This window comes from Fusarium venenatum (genome assembly GCF_020744135.1).
Source record: "Fusarium venenatum strain MPI-CAGE-CH-0201 chromosome Unknown EDB82scaffold_4, whole genome shotgun sequence".
NCBI lineage: Eukaryota > Fungi > Ascomycota > Sordariomycetes > Hypocreales > Nectriaceae > Fusarium > Fusarium venenatum.
In genome coordinates, this window is record NW_027072132.1 from 5,978,142 (window position 1) to 5,999,788 (window position 21,647).

Consider the following 21,647-nt stretch of genomic DNA (forward strand, 5'->3'; position numbering starts at 1 on the left):
GACGCGCGAGGTTGTGATTTGGACTTGAAAGTGACTTTGCGCGATATGAACTATAGTTTGACCGAAGGAGCTCAGAACAACGTCGAAACTACACTATCGGGGTCGCTCTTTCTCATGAAGACATTGAATAACTCTACAAAAGCAAAAACATCACTCTATCGGTCGTAATCCGGAATGCGACAATGGGCATGGCTCCTTCAATCGTCTCTCAACGGTCGCCCAAGATGAGGGGTGCCTCATTTATCACAGGCAATAATTCGACGAAATCTCCACCTTACGCCAAGCAAAAAAGATTGCCCTAAACTCGCAAGAAGACAAAGAGATCGACTGATTCATCTCGTTAAAGAGGGCGAGCGAAGAAGCGGGAGAATCCAAGGAAATGGATGTTCGGGGGCATGAGTTGCGCTCACATTTTGCCAGACTCTAGATCACACAAAGGTACACCTCACCCGAGGTGATGTCTGGACTGACCAATAAAAAAATCGGTCAGTGCCCAGGTATGATTTTGGCATTTTTGGTGCCCCATTTCCTTAAGTGCCATATCTTGGAGGGTCCAGGCTTGGCATCCCCTCAAATCTGACCAGCTGGATGTGGCTGGACTGAGTTATGCAGAGAGCTTCAACCAATCCGCACACGTGATAACGAGGCTCATGTGTTTTGTGACGATCTTCTTGGCCTTGTGCACTCTTTTGTGCAATCGCATGCCAACGGGTGTTTAGCATGCATGAGCATTTTTAGTGTGGCGTCCAGAAAAATGCCCCTCTTCCCATCTGAGGCAAGTGGGACCCATGGCAGGGCAGGCTAGCAGCACAGATGAGTCGGGTGTTAGGGTGTGCACAGGCGCCGTGTAGCACAGCTCAGTCCCGTCGCGAAGCTGTAAGAGCGCGGGACAGACAGGTAGAGAGCAAGAGCTACCGTCCCTTTACTGATTGCGCTCTGCCCCCGCTGAATATATAAACATGCCCCGTCCCCTCCACGCGCCCGACGAGATGATCCTGTCTGTTCCCTGATCCCTTACTCATTAAACGTCTTTCAGTTCATTCAATCGTCTTAAACGTCTTGTTCGCGTCTTTGCTCTCATCTCAAACGCATCCATCACTTGTCTACACACAAACCACATAACTTCCACAAACTGTCACAATGCCTGCCAAAGCCGCCGCCGCTCCCAAGAAGGCCTCTGGCCACGCCAGCTACCAGGTGAGCCCAATTCATTTGTGGCAATACAATGGCTTGAGTTACTAACATCCTCATTTTAGGATATGATCACTGATGCTATTGTCAACGTATGTGAAATCTGAAAGCTCCTTGTTTCCTGTCGCGTACACCATCGCGCACTCATTTCTCGGTCGCGCATGAGGCCATCGCCACGCGCCCGCCCGCCCAACCTGATCTGTCTTTCCTTTCAATCTGTTTTCACTCACTAACGTGCTTTCTTTCGTATCAATAGCTCAAGGACCGAAAGGGCTCTAGGTAAGCTTTCCATTTTCTTATTCTCTTTCACACAATACATCTGCGCTGTTGCCATCGCTCCCAGTTTTTCCTTCAGTTGCTAACTCATCATACAGCCGTCAATCTTTGAAGAAATATGTCAAGGCCAACAACACTCTCAATGTCACCGACAACATGTTCGACTCTTTGTTCAACAAGGCACTGAAGGCTGGTGTTGACAAGGGTGTCTTTGAGCAGCCCAAGGGTCCCTCCGGTGGTACCAAGCTTGCCAAGAAGCAGCCTGAGCCTAAGAAGGCCGCCGCTCCCAAGAAGGTTGCTGAGAAGAAGGACAGTGCTGAGAAGCCTGCCGCTAAGAAGCCCGCTGCCAAGAAGGCTGCTGCTCCCAAGAAGCCTGCAGCTGAGAAGAAGGCCGCTGCCCCCAAGAAGGCTGCCGCTGAGAAGAAGACAACCGAGAAGAAGTCTGCCGAGAAGACCGAGAAGGCTGAGAAGGCTGCTCCTGCTAAGGCTGCCCCCAAGAAGACCGCCGCTCCCAAGAAGGCTGCTGCCCCCAAGAAGGTGTGTACTTACGATCTGACTAATGTTAACCAAACTCTGACCTTTGTCCCAGACTGCCGACAAGGCTGAGAAGCCCGAGACAACTCTCACAAAGACAAAGGCTGGCCGTGTCGCAAAGACCACAAAGGCTGCCCCTGCCAAGAAGGCCGCCGCACCTAAAAAGGCAGCGCCCAAGAAGGCCGCTGCTACCAAGGCGTAATCTGACGCTGAGCAGTATTGAACTTTAATTAATGACGACCACGGCGTTAAAGGATTTGTTCACGGCTAGGGCACGGGAAGTACGGTTACTGGAATTTCGATGGTTTGGTTTGGAGCGGGATTATTTGGCTGTTTATTTGCGCACGTACGCGAAGACTCGCGTCTGTATGATTCAACCCTCAGCCATCTCATGTTTTGGAGATGGTACACTCGAATTGCGGGTTCACTTCTACACGATCATGCCTCTTTGTATTATATCCCGCATGACATGGCAATTTTTCATTAGGCGTGTCAGGTTTGAGACAATGCGAGCGGTAGAAGGTCGACGTGTTTTACGGTGAGGGCAAAAAGTCTGGGCGAGGAAGGGCATGGAGGGATGCGGTTATACCACTGTCGCTGTTTTGAGTTATCTGTTTAGAGTACGCGATGAATATCACCAACATGATCAAATTTTCAAACTGTTGAGCCATTCTGATGATCTGCTGAAACTACGTGCGCGTATAGTTGACGCGCTGGCTTAGGGCTTGTTGACGTGGGTAGCGATGAAGCGTGTCTCAAGTCAGACTTGCCAGGGGTATATACAGCATGGGTCACAAGCGTGTTGTGGCAACAAAACCAAGTAATAGATGGGAGGGAAAGGCGGTCTTGAGAAGCCTGATACTGGGTGAATGCATTCTCAGCCCAGTGTCTGGTCTGTGTACAAAGACTCCATTACGCGTCAAAGAGATCCTGCGTATAAGTCAGACTGTTGATACCTGGTCAAAGGCACATGGAATTCGAACTGCATTCGACATAGTAGTAATAAACAAACTACGGAATATCAACAATACCAAGCAATGGCCTCATTCCTAGTGACCGAGTATAGGTGTCATCTGTCCTGAGTGAGGTGTTGGTTCGACCGCTATCTTGTGGTTGAGTGTGTTGCTGACCAGCTGGTATGAGTTGTAGTCAAGAAAAGTGGAACCACGAAACTTTTGAGTTGGCACCCGCGGCGTCTATTTATAGGAGGACAAGTCATCCTCGACCACTTGCTTGATGCAGTTGGATAAGAGGAACGATGAAAGAAATGATGAAATGGAGAGAAGTATATTTGAAACTGTGAGAAACTTCATTATCCAGTCTATGCGGTATATATGCTATTTTTGGTGATATCTACTATACAAGTTTTCGCACATTGTTAGCAACGTACACTTTGAACTGTCTCTTCCAACCTCAGACTCAGACTCAGAACTAGTAGGAGGGGTGTAGTATGAGACATTTCAGCTATCTTTTTCGTCACGGCTCACGTGCCTCAGGTGCAAGACCAACGAGAAGCTTAAACGCTTGTACCTGTACTTGCTTCTGACGCAGATTGCCGAGGTCAAAGCTATGGAGATACGTACATGATTATAGGGACCTGCCAGCCGGTGGGACAACGCATTGAGAGAAAAAGCCCAACGTCAGTGGTCGCTTGCTGCCCCTCGTTCTACAGTAAGCTCTTGAACTTGGATGGCCCGTGCTCCTTCATGCTTGTAATACAGGATCATCGCTCAATCTCTTCCCTCTTGGACTCTATCAGGCCAGTCAGTAAAGTCTTATTGTCCAGGCTCCCTGTCATCTCCTACATATTCAGAACACAGGCCTTCTGTTTGTTCAGTCAAGGGATCCCCTGAAAGTGACCCCCCGCCACCTCTCCGTTCCGTTTCGTTTCGTTGCCTTGCGTTGGCTCGGACCGTTAGCGATCAAATCCAATACGCAACAGCCCTGAAGACGCTGACGACTTCCAGCCCACTTTAAAACGCATCTTCAGTGGCATCGCCAGATTTCCCAGTGACTGATGAACCTTGGTCTGGCTTGGTACTGTACCAGCAGGCGGCAACAGGCCAGCGTTGCATCGTGTACCTTCCCACTACTGCTACCCTCCAGCTCTTGACCGACCGATCGTTCCGGGGGCCAAGGCTACCACCTACTTTGCCTACTAACTCTGCGTGCTGTGCTGTACTACACCTCAACGCAACGCCATTCTTCACAAGGCTACCTGCGAGCTATACTCATCCACTAACTCAACTCCTCGCCCTGCATCGTCTACACGTTGCGCTCTTTCTTGTCGCTTCCATTGCCGCCTAACCTCCACCTGTTGGCCGCCTACCTAATCAAGTGCTTGCCCGGCTGTGCCGAAGATGGCGGGCAGTCTCTGTTTGCATGCGCCTTGACCTATTATCGCATCAGACTATTTCTCATTCCCCGCGTGACGCAACGATAAGCTTGAATTATTGCAAATAGAGAAGAGGCACGCCAATAAGATCCCTAAGCCCCGCGCAAAGAGTTCACCATGGTGTCGTCCAATCCATTCCGCAAGAGCGCTGCCTTTACGGTAGATAATGCTACTTTTCTAAACTCGACATCCTCCGCCGCTGCTCGTTTCCCATCTCTCGACTCATTCGAAACGGCATCTACTCCACCACCTCCGACTAGCTTCCAGCAAGCGGATGCCTCAGCAATTGACCACGACTCCAAGGTCACCAAGAAAGTTCGGGTTCTTTCCCCTCCGCCGCTCTCCCCCGACCCTCCCGAATGGGCATATACATCGCCTACCCTTGCGCAGTATGCTGCGAACCAGCAGAGCGAAAACGATCCTTTTGATGCAACATCCACAGATGACAGTGATCTCGAGACGGTGGCGGCTGCTGCTCGTAGACAGGCCCTGACTGGCGGTCAAGGTGCGGGAAATCCTTTCAGCAAGACAACGCGAGACCTCGATTCGCCCATTGCCGAACAGAAACTTGAGCAAGAGCGCAAGGAAGAAGGAAATGCACTCAAGGTTGCCAATAAAGCTAAACACTCCTTGGACGTCAACTCTTTTAAGCGGCTACTCATGACGGGCAATTCGGAGTCGGACAAGGCTTTGGGACTGGCAGAAAAAGACAAGAGAGATCAGCTTTCTGCGCCTCGCAGAACATCACACGAAGCTCAAGAGGCATCCCTTATATCTCGAGATGCTTCCGACATCCCAGAAGATGAAATTGGTCAAGAGTGTGTTTCTGACTCAAGTGCATCAGCTCGAGTCGATTCAAAAAGCAGCAAGAAACCACCACCGCCACCTAGCTCACGGCATGGAAAGTCGATTAAGTTGAACTTGGTTGGAAACCAGACACCTCCAGAAGCTCTTGCGGCCTTATCACCATCGGAAATCAACAAGCCACTCCCACCTGCTCCCATCCAAAAGAGTTTGGACGAGGAAGGCGAGTCTCCATTTGACCGCGAGGCAGCCGGTAAGGTCTCGGGGACCCATGCTGATACGGGTGTTACATCGCCGGGACGTTTAGGTGGTGAACGAAAGGCAGTCCCAGCACCACCTCCACGAAGAGGGCATGCGAGAGCAGAAAGCAAAGCGAACGCTGCACAGCATTACGTACAGAACGACGAGAATCTGTCGCGATCATCGTCTATGAGATCTCGGCCGGAACATAAACGTCAAAACTCGCAAGCCGGAGCCCCTCCACCACCACCACGGAGGTCTCATGTCTCAAAGCATTCCACTCAGTTACCGACAGGTACAAACTCCAGCTTTGCAGATCTTAGCCAATCGTCCTCTTCTCCAGCCCCGTCTCTAGATGTTGACTTTAGTACGACTTCGACTTCATCACAGCTGCGTCAAGGCTCGACTCTTGACCTGACCTCCCCTCGAGATGGACAGCATCCGACACCAAAGTCTTCGGCTCCTCCACCACCACCTGCGCGAAACACTTCTGTTAGACGGCCCGCTAGTATTCGAAGTGTTGAAAGTAGCAGCCGGCGAGTTTCATTTGAAGCAAAACCGTATAATCAGATGGCTCCGCCCCCACCTCCTCGAAGGCAACGAGGTAGTAGCAAAGGTAGTATAGATGGACCAAGAAGGACAAGTCTTGATAGTGTAGGCAGGGCTGGATCTAGTCAAGTCCCCGAGGAGGAACATGACGCGGTGCCAGAGATGATTGGTTCGGGTCACACATCACCAAAAGCAACGAATGAGCCAGGAAAGAGCTTTGACATCTTGGCTGATCTCGACGCCCTTCAAAGGGAAGTAGATGCATTGAGGGGCAAACTAGGATGACGAGGAACGCGTACGATGAAGTTGCATGGAATGGAAGGATGGCGGAATGTCGATGGTTGTACAAGAAGAGCGTGGCAATATGCAGTTGAAGCTCCAGTCTCACTGTGAGCCGAAGAGGAGCAGAATATTATACAGATGTGATATTATGCGGGCGTTTTCATGGAAAGGACTCTGGTATGTTAGAGCTGTGTGATTGGTCTCGATTTATGTCTGTACGGGAAAGGTGTTGTAGAAGCAGCTTGAGATGCAAGGGGTGGTCTGCAGCTGAGTTGCCAGAAGTAGGCAGGCATGCATTCGAATCTTTAGCACAATGGATGGATGGATGTTTGGTGACCACGAAGAGCCTGAGTTTGTAATGTGTGTGTTTCCACCTTGAACTTTGGCTTTGAATGTGCTGTGTTGTGTTACTCAGACACAGCCACACAGTCTCTATCGATGGACTTAGATATGAGTCGTCGGGGACCCCATGTTGCGTGCTAAGTTAGTTGTAGTTTGGCGTCTTGAACCCCGAAGGATCCGTGATGACTTGAGGCGTATGACCTTACGTGCGATGTAATGCTTATACATGGATAAACCGTTATAGTATGTGTTTATGCGATGAAGGAAGTGCATCAATAAACCCGACACTAGCAATTAGATCAATAATTGGGCATTGAGTTTCATCATCAACCAGCTTCATTTTATCGTCTCTGTACAAGTCACAATCGTTCGTTGTCAATCTCGTTTGTGTCAGGTCGCATTGGGCAAAATGATCAACATGGTGAGAGGTCAGAGGAGAAGAGGGGGAGGGGCAAGTCTGGCGCCGTCCTTTGATTCTGATTGGAAGAAGCAATGATCATCGCTGCGACTAGGGGAATTTTGGCAGAAGGGCGCACGGAAATGGAGGGTTCTTTTATTCGAGAAGCTTGGGGTTGGCGTCAGGGATCATTTATTAAACTGTCACCACCGCCTCGTTTACAGGGCGAAGATGGAGGGAGTCGGTGAGGGGGGCCAGAGAATTGGTCAGAGTACGACAGATGTTTATTCATTCATTCATGTTAAAGATACATAGTTACATGTTTGTCTGTCAAAGAGATTGATTTATAATACAACCCAGAAAGAGTTGATATGACTGTCACAAAGCTGCTCATTAAGAAGACGCTATTCTATCGTTCGCGCAGTCAACACATCAAATATCGTCATGTTTCAAATAAACAAACGGCTACTAATACATACTTCGGCACATGTACCGCAACCAACCCAAAAACAGACTGGATAAGCGACCCATGCTTTACTACGGTACTTGTGCCTTGGTAGTATAACATAACTAAGCAATGGGGACCCTCACATGGATCCATGAGACCAAAAGCCGACCGTTCCCCTCTTTTCAACGGCTCCGTTCTGATGGTAGCTAAGTTGAAACACTATGGGGAGCTCATGGATGGGTGAATGGATGTATGTATGGGTGCCTCGCTTTAAAGAGATCCCTATCATGACACGACAGCTCAGGTCGTGTCACGCTTGAATGAGCATGTAACTCTACTACTAAAAGGTATATCCTCCATCAAGGTATATCTATCCAACTTGGGTACCTTAGCGATCTACTTTAACCTGGCAAGGTAGCATCCACCTTATCTCACCTCGTCCCTCTTGCTCCTCCTCCCCTTCTCTCTCAAACCTTACTCTTCTTCTTGTTTCCCTCGCTTTTATAACTACTCCATCCTCCCTTCTTCTCAAGCGCTTGACTCTCCCCTTATTTAACAATCCTTTCTTAATCCTTACTTCTTTTCTTGACTATTGTTGATCCAAATTTCTGTATCTAAGACTTTGTCTACCTCGGCTTCTGTCTACACTTACATGCCTCTCCACTTCGCATCCCGCTTCTTCCGTGCTATATCATTACACTGGCTCCCTTGTTAAATCGTACAACAAACCCTCATCTTTTCGTCCCTTCCTCAAACCAAAAATGTGCTACTCCAATCTTGGTACTCTCGTCTGCCAAGCTTGTGGTCGTCGTGTAGGCGAACAGCCCGTGGGAACTTCACCTTGCCTCGCTATCTGCGGCAAATACGTCTCGCGCGTCACTGGCACCGTCGTCAGCGGTGAATGCGGCGTCTGCAGCGAAGCAAAGGAGCACAGGACCCAACTCACCACGAGGCTCAACCGTGCTTTTAGCAAGTGACGCATTGCGGCATTATCCCAATTCATTAGACCATACCCTCCCAAGCCATCTATCTGCAAGGTATCTCACTTTGCTACGACATACAATGGTAAGCTCTGCTTACACCTCATTGGAAAAAGGGACCCCTGGACTGACGTGTCAAGCAAGGGTGACATCAAGGCTCTATGAACTAGAATTGAGGTAAATGGTCTGGCTTGGGACGCGGCTTCCACGATATTTATATCCGTTCGAAAGCCGACACTCATACAAAGAGACCATACCGCACACTAGTTTTTTCTTATCTGGTTCCCTTTCACGCTTTACGACTCATGCTCTTACGATATGCACGGCGGCGTTCATGGCATATGCTTACTTTGGCCTTTTGGTTTGCAACTTGGATGGAGTATGGAGGAGAGGTCTGCGAGCCCAGCGGTGGAACAGGTGTACAACACTGGCTCACAATTTTTATAATTTTCTTTACTATACCCAAGATGGTCGTTGTTCAACGAGTTCCCGATAATCATGTTTCTTATTCACCATATGCCACGCGGCACGACATCGTGTGGAGTCTTTGTCATGGGACCTTGATGTAAAACGACGGTGTGCAAGCGACTAACGTGATAAGTAGCGCACACTATATAGTAGCTGGCTCATTGACCGAGGTTATAGAGCCGTACTGTTATCGTTGATCGTAATGTCGTGCATTATTTTCCTTTGGGTAATTGAAATATCGATGTCATTTTTCCTAAACCCAGAACCATCTGCATCTGTCGGTTTATATATGCAAACATAAATCAATAGCCAAAATCGCTCCCCTAAACCTCTAGCCTATAAAGCAAACCATCGTATCTAACCTAGGTATTTCGAGAATCAATACCAAAGTAGATATGTTCATTTTATGTCCCCACCCATATTTGCTCCGGGCGCCGCGTGACAAACCAAGACTTATAAGATCATTCATAAACCTACAAATCCTCGTACAAATGTTGCTGCAGGTGGTATGGAAGTGAACAAGACAGTGATTGTTCCAAACAGACTCATAGACAAACTCGACAAAGCCGCAGCTCGAGGGTCAGTCCGTAACAACACGGACGTTGCGATGGCGCTCGAGTTAACGCCCAGTGTCACTCCGCGAGTCACGTAATCATCCTCGGGAACTTGCAGCCAGCGCAATATACGCCCTCCAAGTACAGCACCCAGAATTCCACTGATGATAGCCAAAGCAGCTGCTGTATTGACATCGCCACCGAGATTCACAGTCGCGGGGACGGCGAGTGCGAGTGTCAGGCTGCGCGATGCAAATGCGAGACTGCGGGCTGCCGAGATGCCGCATGCGTAACACAAGGGCGGGTATGCCAGCAGAGAACCCACGCTAATGGCAACGTTTGGCACGACAATGGAGATGAAATGCGTACGAAGCTCACGACGGTACTGAAACATGGGTAAGGCGAGGGCCACGATGCTGGCGTCGAGAAGAGTGCCAAAGACGTCCCCTGCACCGGGAAGAAGATCCTGCTTCTGTGCTGCGCGGCGCCATAACTCTATGTACTTTGCTCCAGTACGGTATGCGTGAAGTGTGAATGTCAGGCTATCGCTGCGAATTGCTGCAAGTGCCCATATGACGAACACAGTCGCGAAAGACGATACTAGAACTGGATGGAGGAACTGTTTCCACTTGGGAGGAATGGCCATGGCAGCAAACCAAGCGAGAACGTTGACAGCCAGATGAATGGGCATACCGTAACCAGTCGAGTAATATATAGGGATGCCAATAAAGAAAAAAAGTCCCACGAATGTCGCCACATCGATGTTTGCAGAAATACGCGCCGCCCACAACTCGACCTTGGGCGGCGGCAAAGGAATTTGTGGGAGGACAGTAGGTATGTTGAGAGATTCAACTGAATTATCAGGAGCGTTACCATTCGAGTAGTGATGTTCCTGGAGCCGTAACTGTGGCGGAGTCTGAGGACGGGTTGGTGCTGCCGAGGCTGGTCCTGAACCCGGCACTGATGCAGATACAAGGGGAATCTGCGAACCAGTATGGGAGATACTTGTACGGCGTGAGATACCAGGAGTTTGAATCTCACATATCGGAATGTCTGGAGTCTGGCGACCGAGTTCTTCAGCTCGCTGAGATTTGGAACGTCTTGAAACGCCGAGAGCAAGTTGAAGAGTGCGAGTGATCCAGGCTACCAGAGCCATCATGACAAAAAAGCCGATAACTACTAGATTTAGACATATATCGAGAATTTTGTCATATTCCCGACTTACTGAAAATTGCAATGATGATCATGACCTCGACAATTCCTATGGGTGGACTCAGAGGTAGGAGGACAAATGATGGTGTAAAGAAGACGCCCATCCATCGAAGTGACCAGCCAGCCTAGAGATATCAGAGCTGATTGATGGTAAGTGAGTTTGCCATTGACTTACGGGCACATCGATAATATTGATCAACTCTCTCGTTTTATGAATCCCTAATAATGACTCACTGGCGATAAGAGCAAGGAATAGCAACATCATGCAAGTGACAGAAGCAGGGAATGCAACATTGAAATTGTGAAATAGTGAATCGATTCCAAAACAAGCTGCAAGCATTACTGTGATTCCCAATGGTACATAGAACCAGGCACGCAGGAGTTTGGTGCTGTTGTTTTTGGCAGCCTGTATCCCACAATTAGAAATGGGTTTCCTTGTGAAAGTGATGTTCATACCAATCTGATGGCTTGAGCCAATTGAATAACATCGTTGGGTTTTACTGTCATTTTGCCGTGTGTGCATGTATTAAACTCGTCATATTTCATAGAGGGAGCGTATAATGTGAGCTGGCCCAGTACCGAACGTCCGAAGACCCTGGTCATGTGTGTTAGTGTCGACGATCCTTCCGTCATCAATTATCAAAATAAGAACCTTTAAATTCGACAGTTTATTATCGACAATAGGTACATAAACGATAGGATTTTAACCATTGCGTTCTCTTTTTGTCTGCAGCCCTCTATTTATGACTCGGCCTCTGCGCGGGAGGTTCGGGTAATCGTTCCGAGGATACAATCAGAAAGATAAGGAACGGACTTGAACTACCGTGGTGTGATTATGGCAAGGAGCAACTGACGATGCACTTCTTGTGCACAATTTATAGCAGGAACGGCTTTCAGATTACGTACCTACCAGATGCGTGATGTATTGGCCATTAACCACAGAGATGGGTTTTCCAACTGCAAATCCTTCGCTTCCCTGATATTATTACTCAATTCCGACCTTAGTTATCACCTGATCATCATATCATATCTCCCTTGACGATATCTTTACCAAGTATGTGATGTTCAGATCGGTCCGACGTCGATGATATGAATTCTTCTTCAACTCGTGCAGGAAACCTACAACCGACCAAGGAAACCTCGAATACAATCAACACCTACCTCACGCCTGGGTATGGGGGAAGCCGAACACGTCGTCGCGCATCGAGGCATCAAAATGCTTCAAATATACTTCAACGGCAGACTGAATACGGCTCTGAAGAGATAGACATTGCTCTTCATGGTCCGTCTTTCAATATGATGAATCAAGACCAAGCTATGCAGTCTTGTCCAGAGCTGGGCTGTCGGCATAGCCATTCGTGGGTAAGCTTACTTGACTATGATCTGTGCAGAATCTCTTGTTGAAACAGGATTATGCAGCATTCGGCCCCAACTTCTAGAGACCCTCATAGCAACACTTACCAAAGCACCCCTTTGTCTCAACCAATAACTCCGACGAGTCTGCTGCATCGGCTGGATGGTCGCCTTCGACAAACGTACTTTGAATCTCCCTTTGGATCAAGTCGATCGCTGTCCGTTTCTTCACTAGACGACTCAGCAGACGATTCCAGATCCCAAGCTGGCAAAGAGCGCAGACGAAGGGCACGCGACTCAGAAGTTAATCGACATCACAGCAACTCGTCAGCTGACGATTCGGCATCGGTACCGATCATGTCGGCTCCGGCAGTTCACGAAGGAACCCGTCAGTTGGCTGTAGCGGGGGTAGTCTTGGGGGCATTAGAGCTTGACCGGCTGAGCCTCATGGCAAGAGTAGACGAAGAAAAAGGGAAGTTCAGATCTAGATCCAAGTCCAAGTCCAAGTCAAAGCAGAAACAAGTGTAAGGTACAGAAGAGGCATAACGTCGAGGTGGCAGGGGGTTTCCTATCTGAGCCAGCTTGGTCTGCAACTCATGTCGATCATTGGATGAGGCATGGATGCCTCGATTCATTAGGTACGTAGCATAGCTCAGCTGCATCGGTATACAATCAACATACCCCGAATTAATTATCGGCAAGATTGTTTATGGACCCGAAACCACCTAAATCAGGGCAATGTTTCTCATGCATTCAAGTGCCACTTGTATGCACTTGATTCAATTGGTGATAGTTCAAGGGTCGTGGGATGCCTCGGTTCCGGGGTCAAAAGCTGGGGTATAGTGACTGAGGGGCCGGCTCCGGTTCGCGTCGGATGACTTCATCTAGTGGACTTCTATTGCCGGCGCCCTTTCGTCAGTCGACTTGAGCCCCGAATTGCTTCACCTTTAAAACTACTCGATTCCGCCTGGCGATCTCGTTCGGTTGCAAACAACAACCAATTCGACCTACAGCCTCTCCCACATAATGTTTCGCCCTATCCTCAGACAATGCGCTCAAAGAGCTGCCATTCCTCTGCGGCCATGCGCTACACGAACATTTGCCTCGGCATCAGGACCAAGCTTTAACTGGGAGGATCCCTTGGCCTCCAATAACCTCTTAACTGAGGAGGAACGGGCGATTGGAGATACTGCAGAGAGGTACTGCCAGGAACAATTATTGCCCCGCGTTCTGAGTGAGTTACTTACAACTCCATTTTCACCGGGACTGTGCTGATGTTCATGTCTTTTAGAGGCCTACCGTGACGAATCCTACGATCCCAAGATTCTCGAGGAGATGGGTGAGCTCGGACTGTTAGGTGCTACAATCGAGGGTTATGAGTGTGCAGGCGTTTCTTCTGTTGCTGGCGGTCTAATCACCAGAGCTGTGGAGAGAGTCGACAGCGGCTACCGATCTGGCATGTCCGTTCAGTCTTCATTGGTGATGGGTGGTATATACGAGCATGGATCTGCTGAGCAGAAGGAGAAGTTTCTCCCTAAAATGGCCAAAGGCAAGATGCTAGGTGCTTTTGGTCTAACAGAACCCAACCATGGCAGTGACCCTGGAAGCATGGAGACAGTGGCCAAGCCACACCCTACCAAGAAGGGTTACTACTCTCTAAGCGGCGCAAAGACATGGATCACCAACAGTCCCATCGCAGATGTGTTGATGGTGTGGGCAAAGCTGCAAGAGACTGGCAAGATTCGGGGTTTCCTAGTAGAACGCAAGGACTGCCCACCAGGTACCCTCGAGACACCAGCCATCAAGGACAAGAACGGACTTCGTGCTTCCATCACGGGCATGATCCAGCTCGACAACTGCCCTGTACCAGAAAACAACATGTTCCCTGAAGTTGAGGGTCTCAGGGGTCCCTTCAGTTGCTTGAATAACGCTCGATATGGCATTGCAATGGGTGTTATGGGCGCTCTGGAGGACTGCCTCGCCCGCGCTCGAACATATTCTCTTGAACGAAAGCAGTTCAAGGGTAACCCTCTTGCCAGATACCAGCTTGTGCAGAAGAAACTCGCCGATGCATCAACAGATGCTGCCTACGGCACACTCGCCGCTATCCAGGTTGGTCGTCTCAAGGATGAGGGCAAGGCGACACCTGAGATGATCAGCATGGTGAAGCGACAGAACTGTGATACGGCTTTACGAAACGCACGTCTCCTCCAGGAGATCTTTGGAGGTAATGCGGCCAGCGATGAGTACATGATTGGTCGCCATGTGGCAAACCTGTTTGTGACTCAGACATATGAGGGCCAAAGTGATATTCACAGTATGTTTTACTGCCTTATTCGATATTTTGACAATTGCTTACAAACATATCACAGGTCTCATTCTTGGTCGAGCTATCACTGGTATCCAAGCGTTTGTGTAAAACATGAAAATAATTGGTAAGGAGGCGAATATAAATGCATACCCGTATTATAGATGCTTGGAAATCAGAACATAATCTGCAAACGTATGCTATCCAATCACGTATTCTGTTCTTGATGGTTCTCAAACAAAGCTGCATGAAAAACGGCCATGTCTAGCTGCATCACTAGCCGACATGGATGTCTGGTTTTCCTTCTTTATTTTGACCTCCAACGCTTGGTGTTGGGATACCCACTTGGTTTGTTGTTAAAGAGAAACCCTCAACCCTCAACCCTCACCGCAGTTCAAACTAAGTGACGTTGTTGGCGACATGCCATCCACAACTTTGAGGCCAATACTAGATAGACTTGTAGGGAACGAACCGGCGATGCCGCTCAGGCGTCTGCATCCGTATCCGGGTCCAGGCACGGGAGGCTTTGGCTGTGCACTTTGCTTCTTACCGTGATCCCCATGGCAAGTACCTAGGGGTAGTAGGCGCAGTCAGAGTAGCCGTACTTACTAAATGACGTTTGACTAGGTACATAGTAGAGAGATGAATCATGAGCAAAAATAGCAGAATCATGTGGAATCCCCATAACAAAGAATATGGTTTTCCTTGCCGACCTCGGCCGCCACTTGTACTGTACATGTAGTCCATTTAGTACTACTCACCACTGCTGAACTTGGGCTTCAGCTGTGTAGTTCAGACGATGCCTAGACCATTCCTCTATGTAACAAGTCATGGTAAATAAGCATTTGATAATTACAAGCCATCGAAACCGGGCGAAGGATATGGCGACAGTCGGTAACGAAACCAAGCCTACTACATGCTGGCTGCTGTTATGATGCCCTCCACTGTTATCAAAGCCCAACGTAAAAATCTGTAGCCAGCTGTTAGTGCTCGGGTACCACTAAGCACTGATTCGCTCCCCAAGCTAAAAGTTAGTGGCGGTGTCCTCCATTTCAGCGGGCTGAGGCCCATGTGTGGCCCAGTCACAGCATTCGAGCGCCTGAAAAACCTGACTTTTCGGGCTTCCAGAATCCAGCCAGGCGACAAGGGCAGGTGCCAACGCAGCCACTCACTCCTTCCGCTTGTTCTTTGTTGACCCTCCTGCTCCTGGTTTGGTCCCCCCCCACTCTCCTGCCTGCTCCTCCCACTTCTCAGGTTTCCTACCTTCCCGACCCCATTCTTAACGAACCATCTTCCTCCAAATCCCGCCTCTTCTACTCTTTCAGCCTTGACTGAATTTCTTTACGCTGACATATAGTCGACAATCCAGCAAACTTCTCTCCCTCAACACATAAATACGACTTGGTCTCCTGTTTTATTACATCAGGACGACCTCTTCTTTGCAAATCGTGCGTTACCTCGAATCCTACCCTTCTTTCTCCCGACCGCTCGTCTTGACAACCCCTCGACTAACGCTTGTCTCAACCCTAGAACGACCGCGATAACTCGCAACACCTATCTTAGATACCCCCTTCTACACATCAAAAATGGCTCTTAAGCGTATTAACAAGGAGTTGACTGATCTCGGCCGGTAAGTTCGCTCTCGTACAAAGTCTGAGGGGTCAACCTGGAAGCCCAAGACGTCAGGTGGGGGCAACTTGGTAAGCGGGGTCTTGAGTGACGACCTGCGATACCATACCGAAAACCCTCGATGGCGTTGAGCCCTCACGACTATCTCGTCTTCACGATGAACATATGCTGATTCCCCCCCGCAGAGATCCTCCCTCTTCCTGCTCCGCTGGCCCTGTTGGCGAGGATCTGGTAGGCATTCCCCCACACCGATAAGCATGTGGCTGTCAAAGTCGTCATGGCTACGGGAAGTCTCCGTCCTGCTCCATGCAGGACACATTCGATCACGCGACTAACATGCATGAATAGTTTCACTGGCAAGCTACGATTATGGGTCCTGTAAGCTTTTCCCCCGACTTGGTATGAGGATGCGCTGCCCAGCAATATGGCTGGCTTATGGGCGGACGAAGCCCTCAGCCGCATGCCGGTGCATCCGTATCCTCATCCTCAACCAGCAAACAAGAAAGAAACATTTTGGCTGACCAGAAATCTTAGTCTGACTCCCCTTACTCCGGCGGTGTCTTCTTCCTTGCGATTCACTTCCCTACCGACTACCCCTTCAAGCCTCCCAAGGTCAACTTCACCACACGCATCTACCACCCCAACATCAACTCCAACGGAAGCATCTGCTTGGACATTCTCCGAGACCAGTGGAGCCCTGCTCTGACCATCTCCAAAGGTATTTGGACGCTGAGAACCTCTTTGGTTACTTCTGAGTACTAACATGTCAACTAGTTCTTCTGTCCATCTGCTCAATGCTAACGGATCCTAACCCTGACGACCCTCTGGTGCCTGAGATCGCCCATGTCTACAAGACTGACCGACCCCGATACGAGGCCACAGCCCGAGAGTGGACTCGAAAGTACGCCATTTAAATGACGATATGGACGAAGGCGGTTGGACCTTGAGTCGATTTGTTTTCCCTATCATGAGCGACGTGAAACGATCGAGTGGAAGCTTCGCACGGCGTTGCGATATGGCTTTAGTCGGCGTGACCTAGAAGGATGTTTTTGCCTGTATCGAGGCTTCAACTGCGGTTGACGAGACAGCAAGCAACGCTGAAGGGAAGAAAGACACCAGACAAACAGACTAGTTATTAAGGGATATCATGCAGCTGGATTTTAGGTTTGCATTGACGATGTGTTTTTGGCATCCAGAAACAGGCAGCGTATACAATTTGTCTCTTCAACCAGCAATGACTTGGCTGTGAATGTGCCGTGATGATTGCAAATGTTGGTGACATGCTGAATACTTGATGCCCAGGCGCGAACAATGACCCAATGGAGCCCAGCAGTGGCCACTTGAGTAAGAATACTGCGTCTATGATGCACGGGAGTTAAGCGCTAACAGGGTCATGGTTGATGACGAGAAAGATAACATGGAGCGCGCTACTGGTCAGGGACTCGAATTTGGGCATCTGACATGTCTCGAGATCCAGTGTGGAGATCACGACAATGCTTGTATGGTTGATTTGTTTGATGTCTTTGGAGGAGATGATGCAGTGGTTCTGGGGCCACGTGCAGGACTATAGTGGCGAGCTGAGAACAGTCTTGGCAAGTAACTGCCAAGTTGAGCTTACGATTCGTGAGGACACGTGATGTGAAGATATCCACATAGACAATGACAGTGCCGAGATGGTACATGTCTCGGATGGGGGACTGAAACGCAATGAGACAAAGCTGCAACGGGCTGCTGATATGGGCTATAGGTTTGTTCATGATGTTTCCAAAACTTTGGAGAGGCAAGTTTGAAGATACGAAGGCTTGTTGTGGCTTTTGGAAACAATTATGGATCGGAGAATTTTGGATCTTGTTTAGATGTGAGACGGGGGAGGTCATCTTGACTTTGGATATCGCTGTCAATGCAACATTAAGATGTTTAATTATCGAGAGCGCAGGAGGCGTAATCAGAAACCCATCCTATAGTATCTTAGATAATTGTTAAGCTCTTTCCCCCTTTGCACTTTCATGCTTAGAGATCAAGCTGTGATATCCTCGGAGTCCTGTTGTAGGTGAAGTTTCTACTATCTGCAGGCCTCCATGACTTTCTGGGTTCGCACTAGCAAGGATTTTAGATGTCAACGCCTGTTGATGGAGATGATTAAGTTAAACCCTTGCTTTTCGATCCCGCGTAAGTAATTAAGTCTTCAGCAGATAGATTAATAATTAATCGTTGCCCTACGGATAGTATCGATGCCTTCAGGTTGTACGGATATCTCTTGATTTGAACAGCTGGGGATAGTTACGCGCCTTACTGGTCGTGCCACTCATCGGCCGAGATTTGAAAGCGTGACCCCACTCTCGGTGCGACATGCTAGGGAGAGCTAGGTCTTGTCAAACCTGTAACAGCGGGGTTTCAGACCAGACCAGACGTGGTCAGGCATTGATAACAGCCAATCATTCATGGCTTTTGATGATTTATGAGGAAAAGACTCATGCCATATTTTGCTGGCCATGAGGTGATTACTTCAGTTTATCAAGAGATGTTTATTTTTTGACTGGATATTTAATAACTCTCAATCTATACTGTCTACAGAATCTAGTCGCCAGAGGCTAAAATTTGTAGTTGTGTAATGTCCCGTTCCCCCTGATCTGATGCAGTCCCAACTTCTAGACCCTTGGTTGGAACCATGCCTGACACAGAACAACTCCTTGAATGGCGTGTTTTTACTCACAGGGACAAAAGAGTTCTTACAGCCTCCCGCTAGAATGTTATAGGTGCATGCCAAGCGCTAACCCTGGACACTCGTTGTCTGTGCCTGGTATCAAGTCCGTCCACCAAACTCCGTTTTTTCCCTCTCATTCCCTGGAGCATATCCCGTAGAAAGGGAAAAGGGTAGTAGCAATAAGATATACTTACGTAGTACTATTACAGCAGCTAAGACCCGGGTTCCCATTGTTTGAGCTTTCCATCACTTAGTTCTAAGAAACCCTTGCCTCTTTTCTCCTCTTCCTGTTCTCTCTCCCATTCATTCCTTTTTCCATCTTCCTGCTTGGACCGTGACGGTGAGATGAGCATATCGCTTCTCTATATGTTTGTTTAATCTTCAAGCTCTAGACAGCAACTATTTTTCTATTCTGTTCGCTTCTTGTTTATACTATTGGGAACCCCCATCTTTCGTCGTCCGACCGAATCTATTACATCTACTCATCTGTTCAGCTGGTTCTGAATATCGACACAATCGCTTGGAAATTATTTACTGTTGGACGATTTTGGTAAAACGAGGATAAAAAAAAGACATTCGCGACTGGAACAAATACTCAACAAGACTCAACGTGGGATACCAATTAAAACCCGACTCGGTGGTTGATTCAACCGTTTCTTGCTCAAGATGAGCTATCAAATGCAGGATTGGTCCGAGAAGCCGTCGGAACGATCGCGATGGACTCCCCTTACGCGCATGCTTCTCTCTGGTGAGATGACACAGGAGAAGCAACAGGAACTATCGTCAAGAGAAAAGTTTGATCGCTGGATGATCAACGAGGGCTACCGAAGATTGTAAGTCAAGAATCACATGTCGAATGACTGAGACGGTCTAGTTCCACATGGTTACTAACTTCATTATTCAAGCTTCGTCTTTGTCTTTATGCTTCTGCACGCCCTCATCTTCTCCTTCGCCTGCGTGCACTACGCCCAAAAGGAAAGTCTCGAATCTTCACGCCAGACGTTTGGTTTCACTTTCATCATTGCTCGTTCAGCCGCCCTGGTTCTCCATGTCGACGTCGCCATTATTCTCTTCCCCGTATGCCGAACTCTCATCTCTCTTCTGCGCCAGACGCCGCTCAATGGAATCCTCCAATTCGACAAGAATATCACCTTCCACATCGTCACCGCCTGGTCCATCGTCTTCTGGTCCTGGGTCCACACCATTGCTCACTGGAACAACTTCGCCCAGGTCGCCATCAAGTACAACCTTGGTATCTATGGATGGTTGCTTGCTAACTTTGTGTCTGGCCCCGGATGGACGGGTTACGTGATGCTCATTGCACTGATGGGCATGGTTCTCACGTCGATGGAGAAGCCCCGACGAGCAAACTTTGAACGTTTCTGGTACACCCACCACATGTTCATCGTTTTCTTCTTCTTCTGGTCGATCCATGGAGCTTTCTGCATGATTCAGCCCGACGTTGCCCCCTTCTGTACCAGCATTGGATCGTCAGCCATTGGAGTCTTTTGGCAATTCTGGATGTACAGTGGTTTCTGCTACCTGGCCGAACGTATTGCGCGTGAGGTGCGAGGTCGTCACAGGACATTCATCTCCAAGGTCATCCAGCACCCCAGCAACGTCTGCGAGATCCAGATGAAGAAGGAGCACACCAAGACGCGAGCTGGTCAATACATCTTCCTCTGCTGCCCTGCCGTGTCGCTCTGGCAGTACCATCCTTTTACTTTAACCAGTGCCCCTGAGGAGGACTACATCTCCATCCACATGCGTTGCGTCGGTGACTTCACCAAGGAGCTTGCTAAGTCTCTGGGTTGTGATTGGAGCAAGAAGAAGGATGCTGGTGATGCTAGTAAGGTTGTCGGTCTTACAGGCCGTGAGGCTGAAATCGACCCTGCTATCCGTCGTGTCCTGCCCAGAGTCTACGTTGATGGTCCCTTTGGTTCTGCCTCTGAAGATGTCTTCAAGTACGAAGTCTCCGTCCTCGTCGGTGCCGGTATCGGTGTGACGCCCTTCGCTTCCATCCTCAAGTCCATCTGGTACCGAATGAACTACCCTCAGAAGAAGACACGACTATCCAAGGTTTACTTCTTCTGGATTTGCCGTGACTTTGACTCGTTCGAGTGGTTCCGCTCGCTGCTTCTCGCCGTCGAAGCTCAAGATCTGGACCACCGTATTGAGATTCACACCTACCTCACAGCCAGGATCAAGGCCGACGATGCGACAAACATTATGATCAACGACGCCAACGCTGACAAGGATACTATCACTGGTCTGCGCAGCCCGACCAACTTTGGTCGACCCAACTGGGACATGATCTTTAGAGGTATCAGGAAGATTCACAGCCCTGCCGAGGCAGGTGTGTTCTTCTGTGGTCCCAAGGGTCTGGGAAGTTCACTGCACACGTATTGTAACAAGTACACCGAGCCTGGGTAAGTTTTTATTTTGTTTTTGCAGGTATCATCATCTAACGTGCACACAGATTCTCTTTCGTCTGGGGCAAGGAGAACTTCTAAGCTTTGCGTATTTATGACCATTGTTTAAGCTTAGGGGGACGGATAGTTGAGTTTGTAATAGCAAAAGCGAGACAACCGTTTTGAGTAGACTTTTTTTTCTTAAGGGGCCAGTTATAATATGTGGTCTTGTTTGGCGTTGTCATTTTAATACAGTAGAAACAGATGTTATACCTCACTAAATCAATACGATACAAGCATTTTCTGAACATTCAAGCACGCTGCTGGCATCCGCTAGTCCTTTTGTTCGGTTCAGAATACGAAAGCTCACGAATGGCGGAGGAATGCTACCAGCCTCATACGTAACTGCGAGTTACCGTTATGGAGGCGCAGGTATCCGTTGAGGAGAGTACCGACCGCTCGGAAGTGCTGACGTTGGACAATGACTGATTTTGCTTGCCATGGCCCATCTGAAACGTTTCACATGTGCGGAAAGTAACTTATAGCCACATCTTATGACCAAGGGTAGAG

At 48.9% G+C, this 21,647-nt stretch overlaps 7 protein-coding genes across 7 annotated transcripts; 6 read left to right on the forward strand and 1 right to left on the reverse strand.

Moving 5' to 3' along the window:
- Nucleotides 1-866: 866 nt before the first annotated feature.
- EDB82DRAFT_517076 (uncharacterized protein) lies at nucleotides 867-2,652 on the forward strand. The gene is made up of 5 exons (XM_025725175.2): nucleotides 867-1,197; nucleotides 1,257-1,283; nucleotides 1,448-1,470; nucleotides 1,566-2,004; nucleotides 2,057-2,652. Exons 1-5 carry the CDS (start codon nucleotides 1,141-1,143, stop codon nucleotides 2,201-2,203), a joined length of 693 nt encoding a protein of 230 aa, XP_025593800.1. The 5' UTR covers nucleotides 867-1,140; the 3' UTR covers nucleotides 2,204-2,652.
- Nucleotides 2,653-4,231: 1,579 nt separating this feature from the next.
- EDB82DRAFT_346503 (uncharacterized protein) lies at nucleotides 4,232-6,494 on the forward strand. Its single transcript, XM_025725176.2, has one exon. It carries the CDS (start codon nucleotides 4,514-4,516, stop codon nucleotides 6,272-6,274), a length of 1,761 nt encoding a protein of 586 aa, XP_025593801.1. The 5' UTR covers nucleotides 4,232-4,513; the 3' UTR covers nucleotides 6,275-6,494.
- A 2,877-nt stretch (nucleotides 6,495-9,371) lies between these two features.
- Nucleotides 9,372-11,179, reverse strand: EDB82DRAFT_434891 (LrgB-like family-domain-containing protein; the record flags this gene model as incomplete). The annotated part of the gene is made up of 4 exons (XM_065607744.1): nucleotides 9,372-10,636; nucleotides 10,686-10,797; nucleotides 10,848-11,078; nucleotides 11,129-11,179. 4 exons carry the CDS (start codon nucleotides 11,177-11,179, stop codon nucleotides 9,372-9,374), a joined length of 1,659 nt encoding a protein of 552 aa, XP_065463519.1.
- A 582-nt stretch (nucleotides 11,180-11,761) lies between these two features.
- On the forward strand, nucleotides 11,762-12,553 carry EDB82DRAFT_481096 (uncharacterized protein; the record flags this gene model as incomplete). Its single annotated transcript, XM_065608152.1, has 2 exons — nucleotides 11,762-12,034; nucleotides 12,092-12,553. The coding sequence occupies 2 exons, from the start codon at nucleotides 11,762-11,764 to the stop codon at nucleotides 12,551-12,553; spliced, it is 735 nt and encodes a 244-aa protein (XP_065463520.1).
- Nucleotides 12,554-12,802: 249 nt separating this feature from the next.
- Nucleotides 12,803-14,662, forward strand: EDB82DRAFT_346515 (acyl-CoA dehydrogenase/oxidase). The gene is made up of 3 exons (XM_025725180.2): nucleotides 12,803-13,259; nucleotides 13,317-14,342; nucleotides 14,398-14,662. The coding sequence occupies exons 1-3, from the start codon at nucleotides 13,052-13,054 to the stop codon at nucleotides 14,442-14,444; spliced, it is 1,281 nt and encodes a 426-aa protein (XP_025593804.1). The 5' UTR covers nucleotides 12,803-13,051; the 3' UTR covers nucleotides 14,445-14,662.
- An 857-nt stretch (nucleotides 14,663-15,519) lies between these two features.
- EDB82DRAFT_517115 (ubiquitin-conjugating enzyme/RWD-like protein) lies at nucleotides 15,520-17,196 on the forward strand. Its single transcript, XM_025725182.2, has 5 exons — nucleotides 15,520-15,963; nucleotides 16,148-16,193; nucleotides 16,311-16,340; nucleotides 16,497-16,680; nucleotides 16,737-17,196. The coding sequence occupies exons 1-5, from the start codon at nucleotides 15,920-15,922 to the stop codon at nucleotides 16,874-16,876; spliced, it is 444 nt and encodes a 147-aa protein (XP_025593806.1). The 5' UTR covers nucleotides 15,520-15,919; the 3' UTR covers nucleotides 16,877-17,196.
- Nucleotides 17,197-19,078: 1,882 nt separating this feature from the next.
- Nucleotides 19,079-21,504, forward strand: EDB82DRAFT_346742 (ferric reductase NAD binding domain-containing protein). The gene is made up of 3 exons (XM_025725183.2): nucleotides 19,079-19,499; nucleotides 19,572-21,095; nucleotides 21,146-21,504. The coding sequence occupies exons 1-3, from the start codon at nucleotides 19,333-19,335 to the stop codon at nucleotides 21,177-21,179; spliced, it is 1,725 nt and encodes a 574-aa protein (XP_025593807.1). The 5' UTR covers nucleotides 19,079-19,332; the 3' UTR covers nucleotides 21,180-21,504.
- The last annotated feature ends 143 nt before the right edge of the window (nucleotides 21,505-21,647 follow it).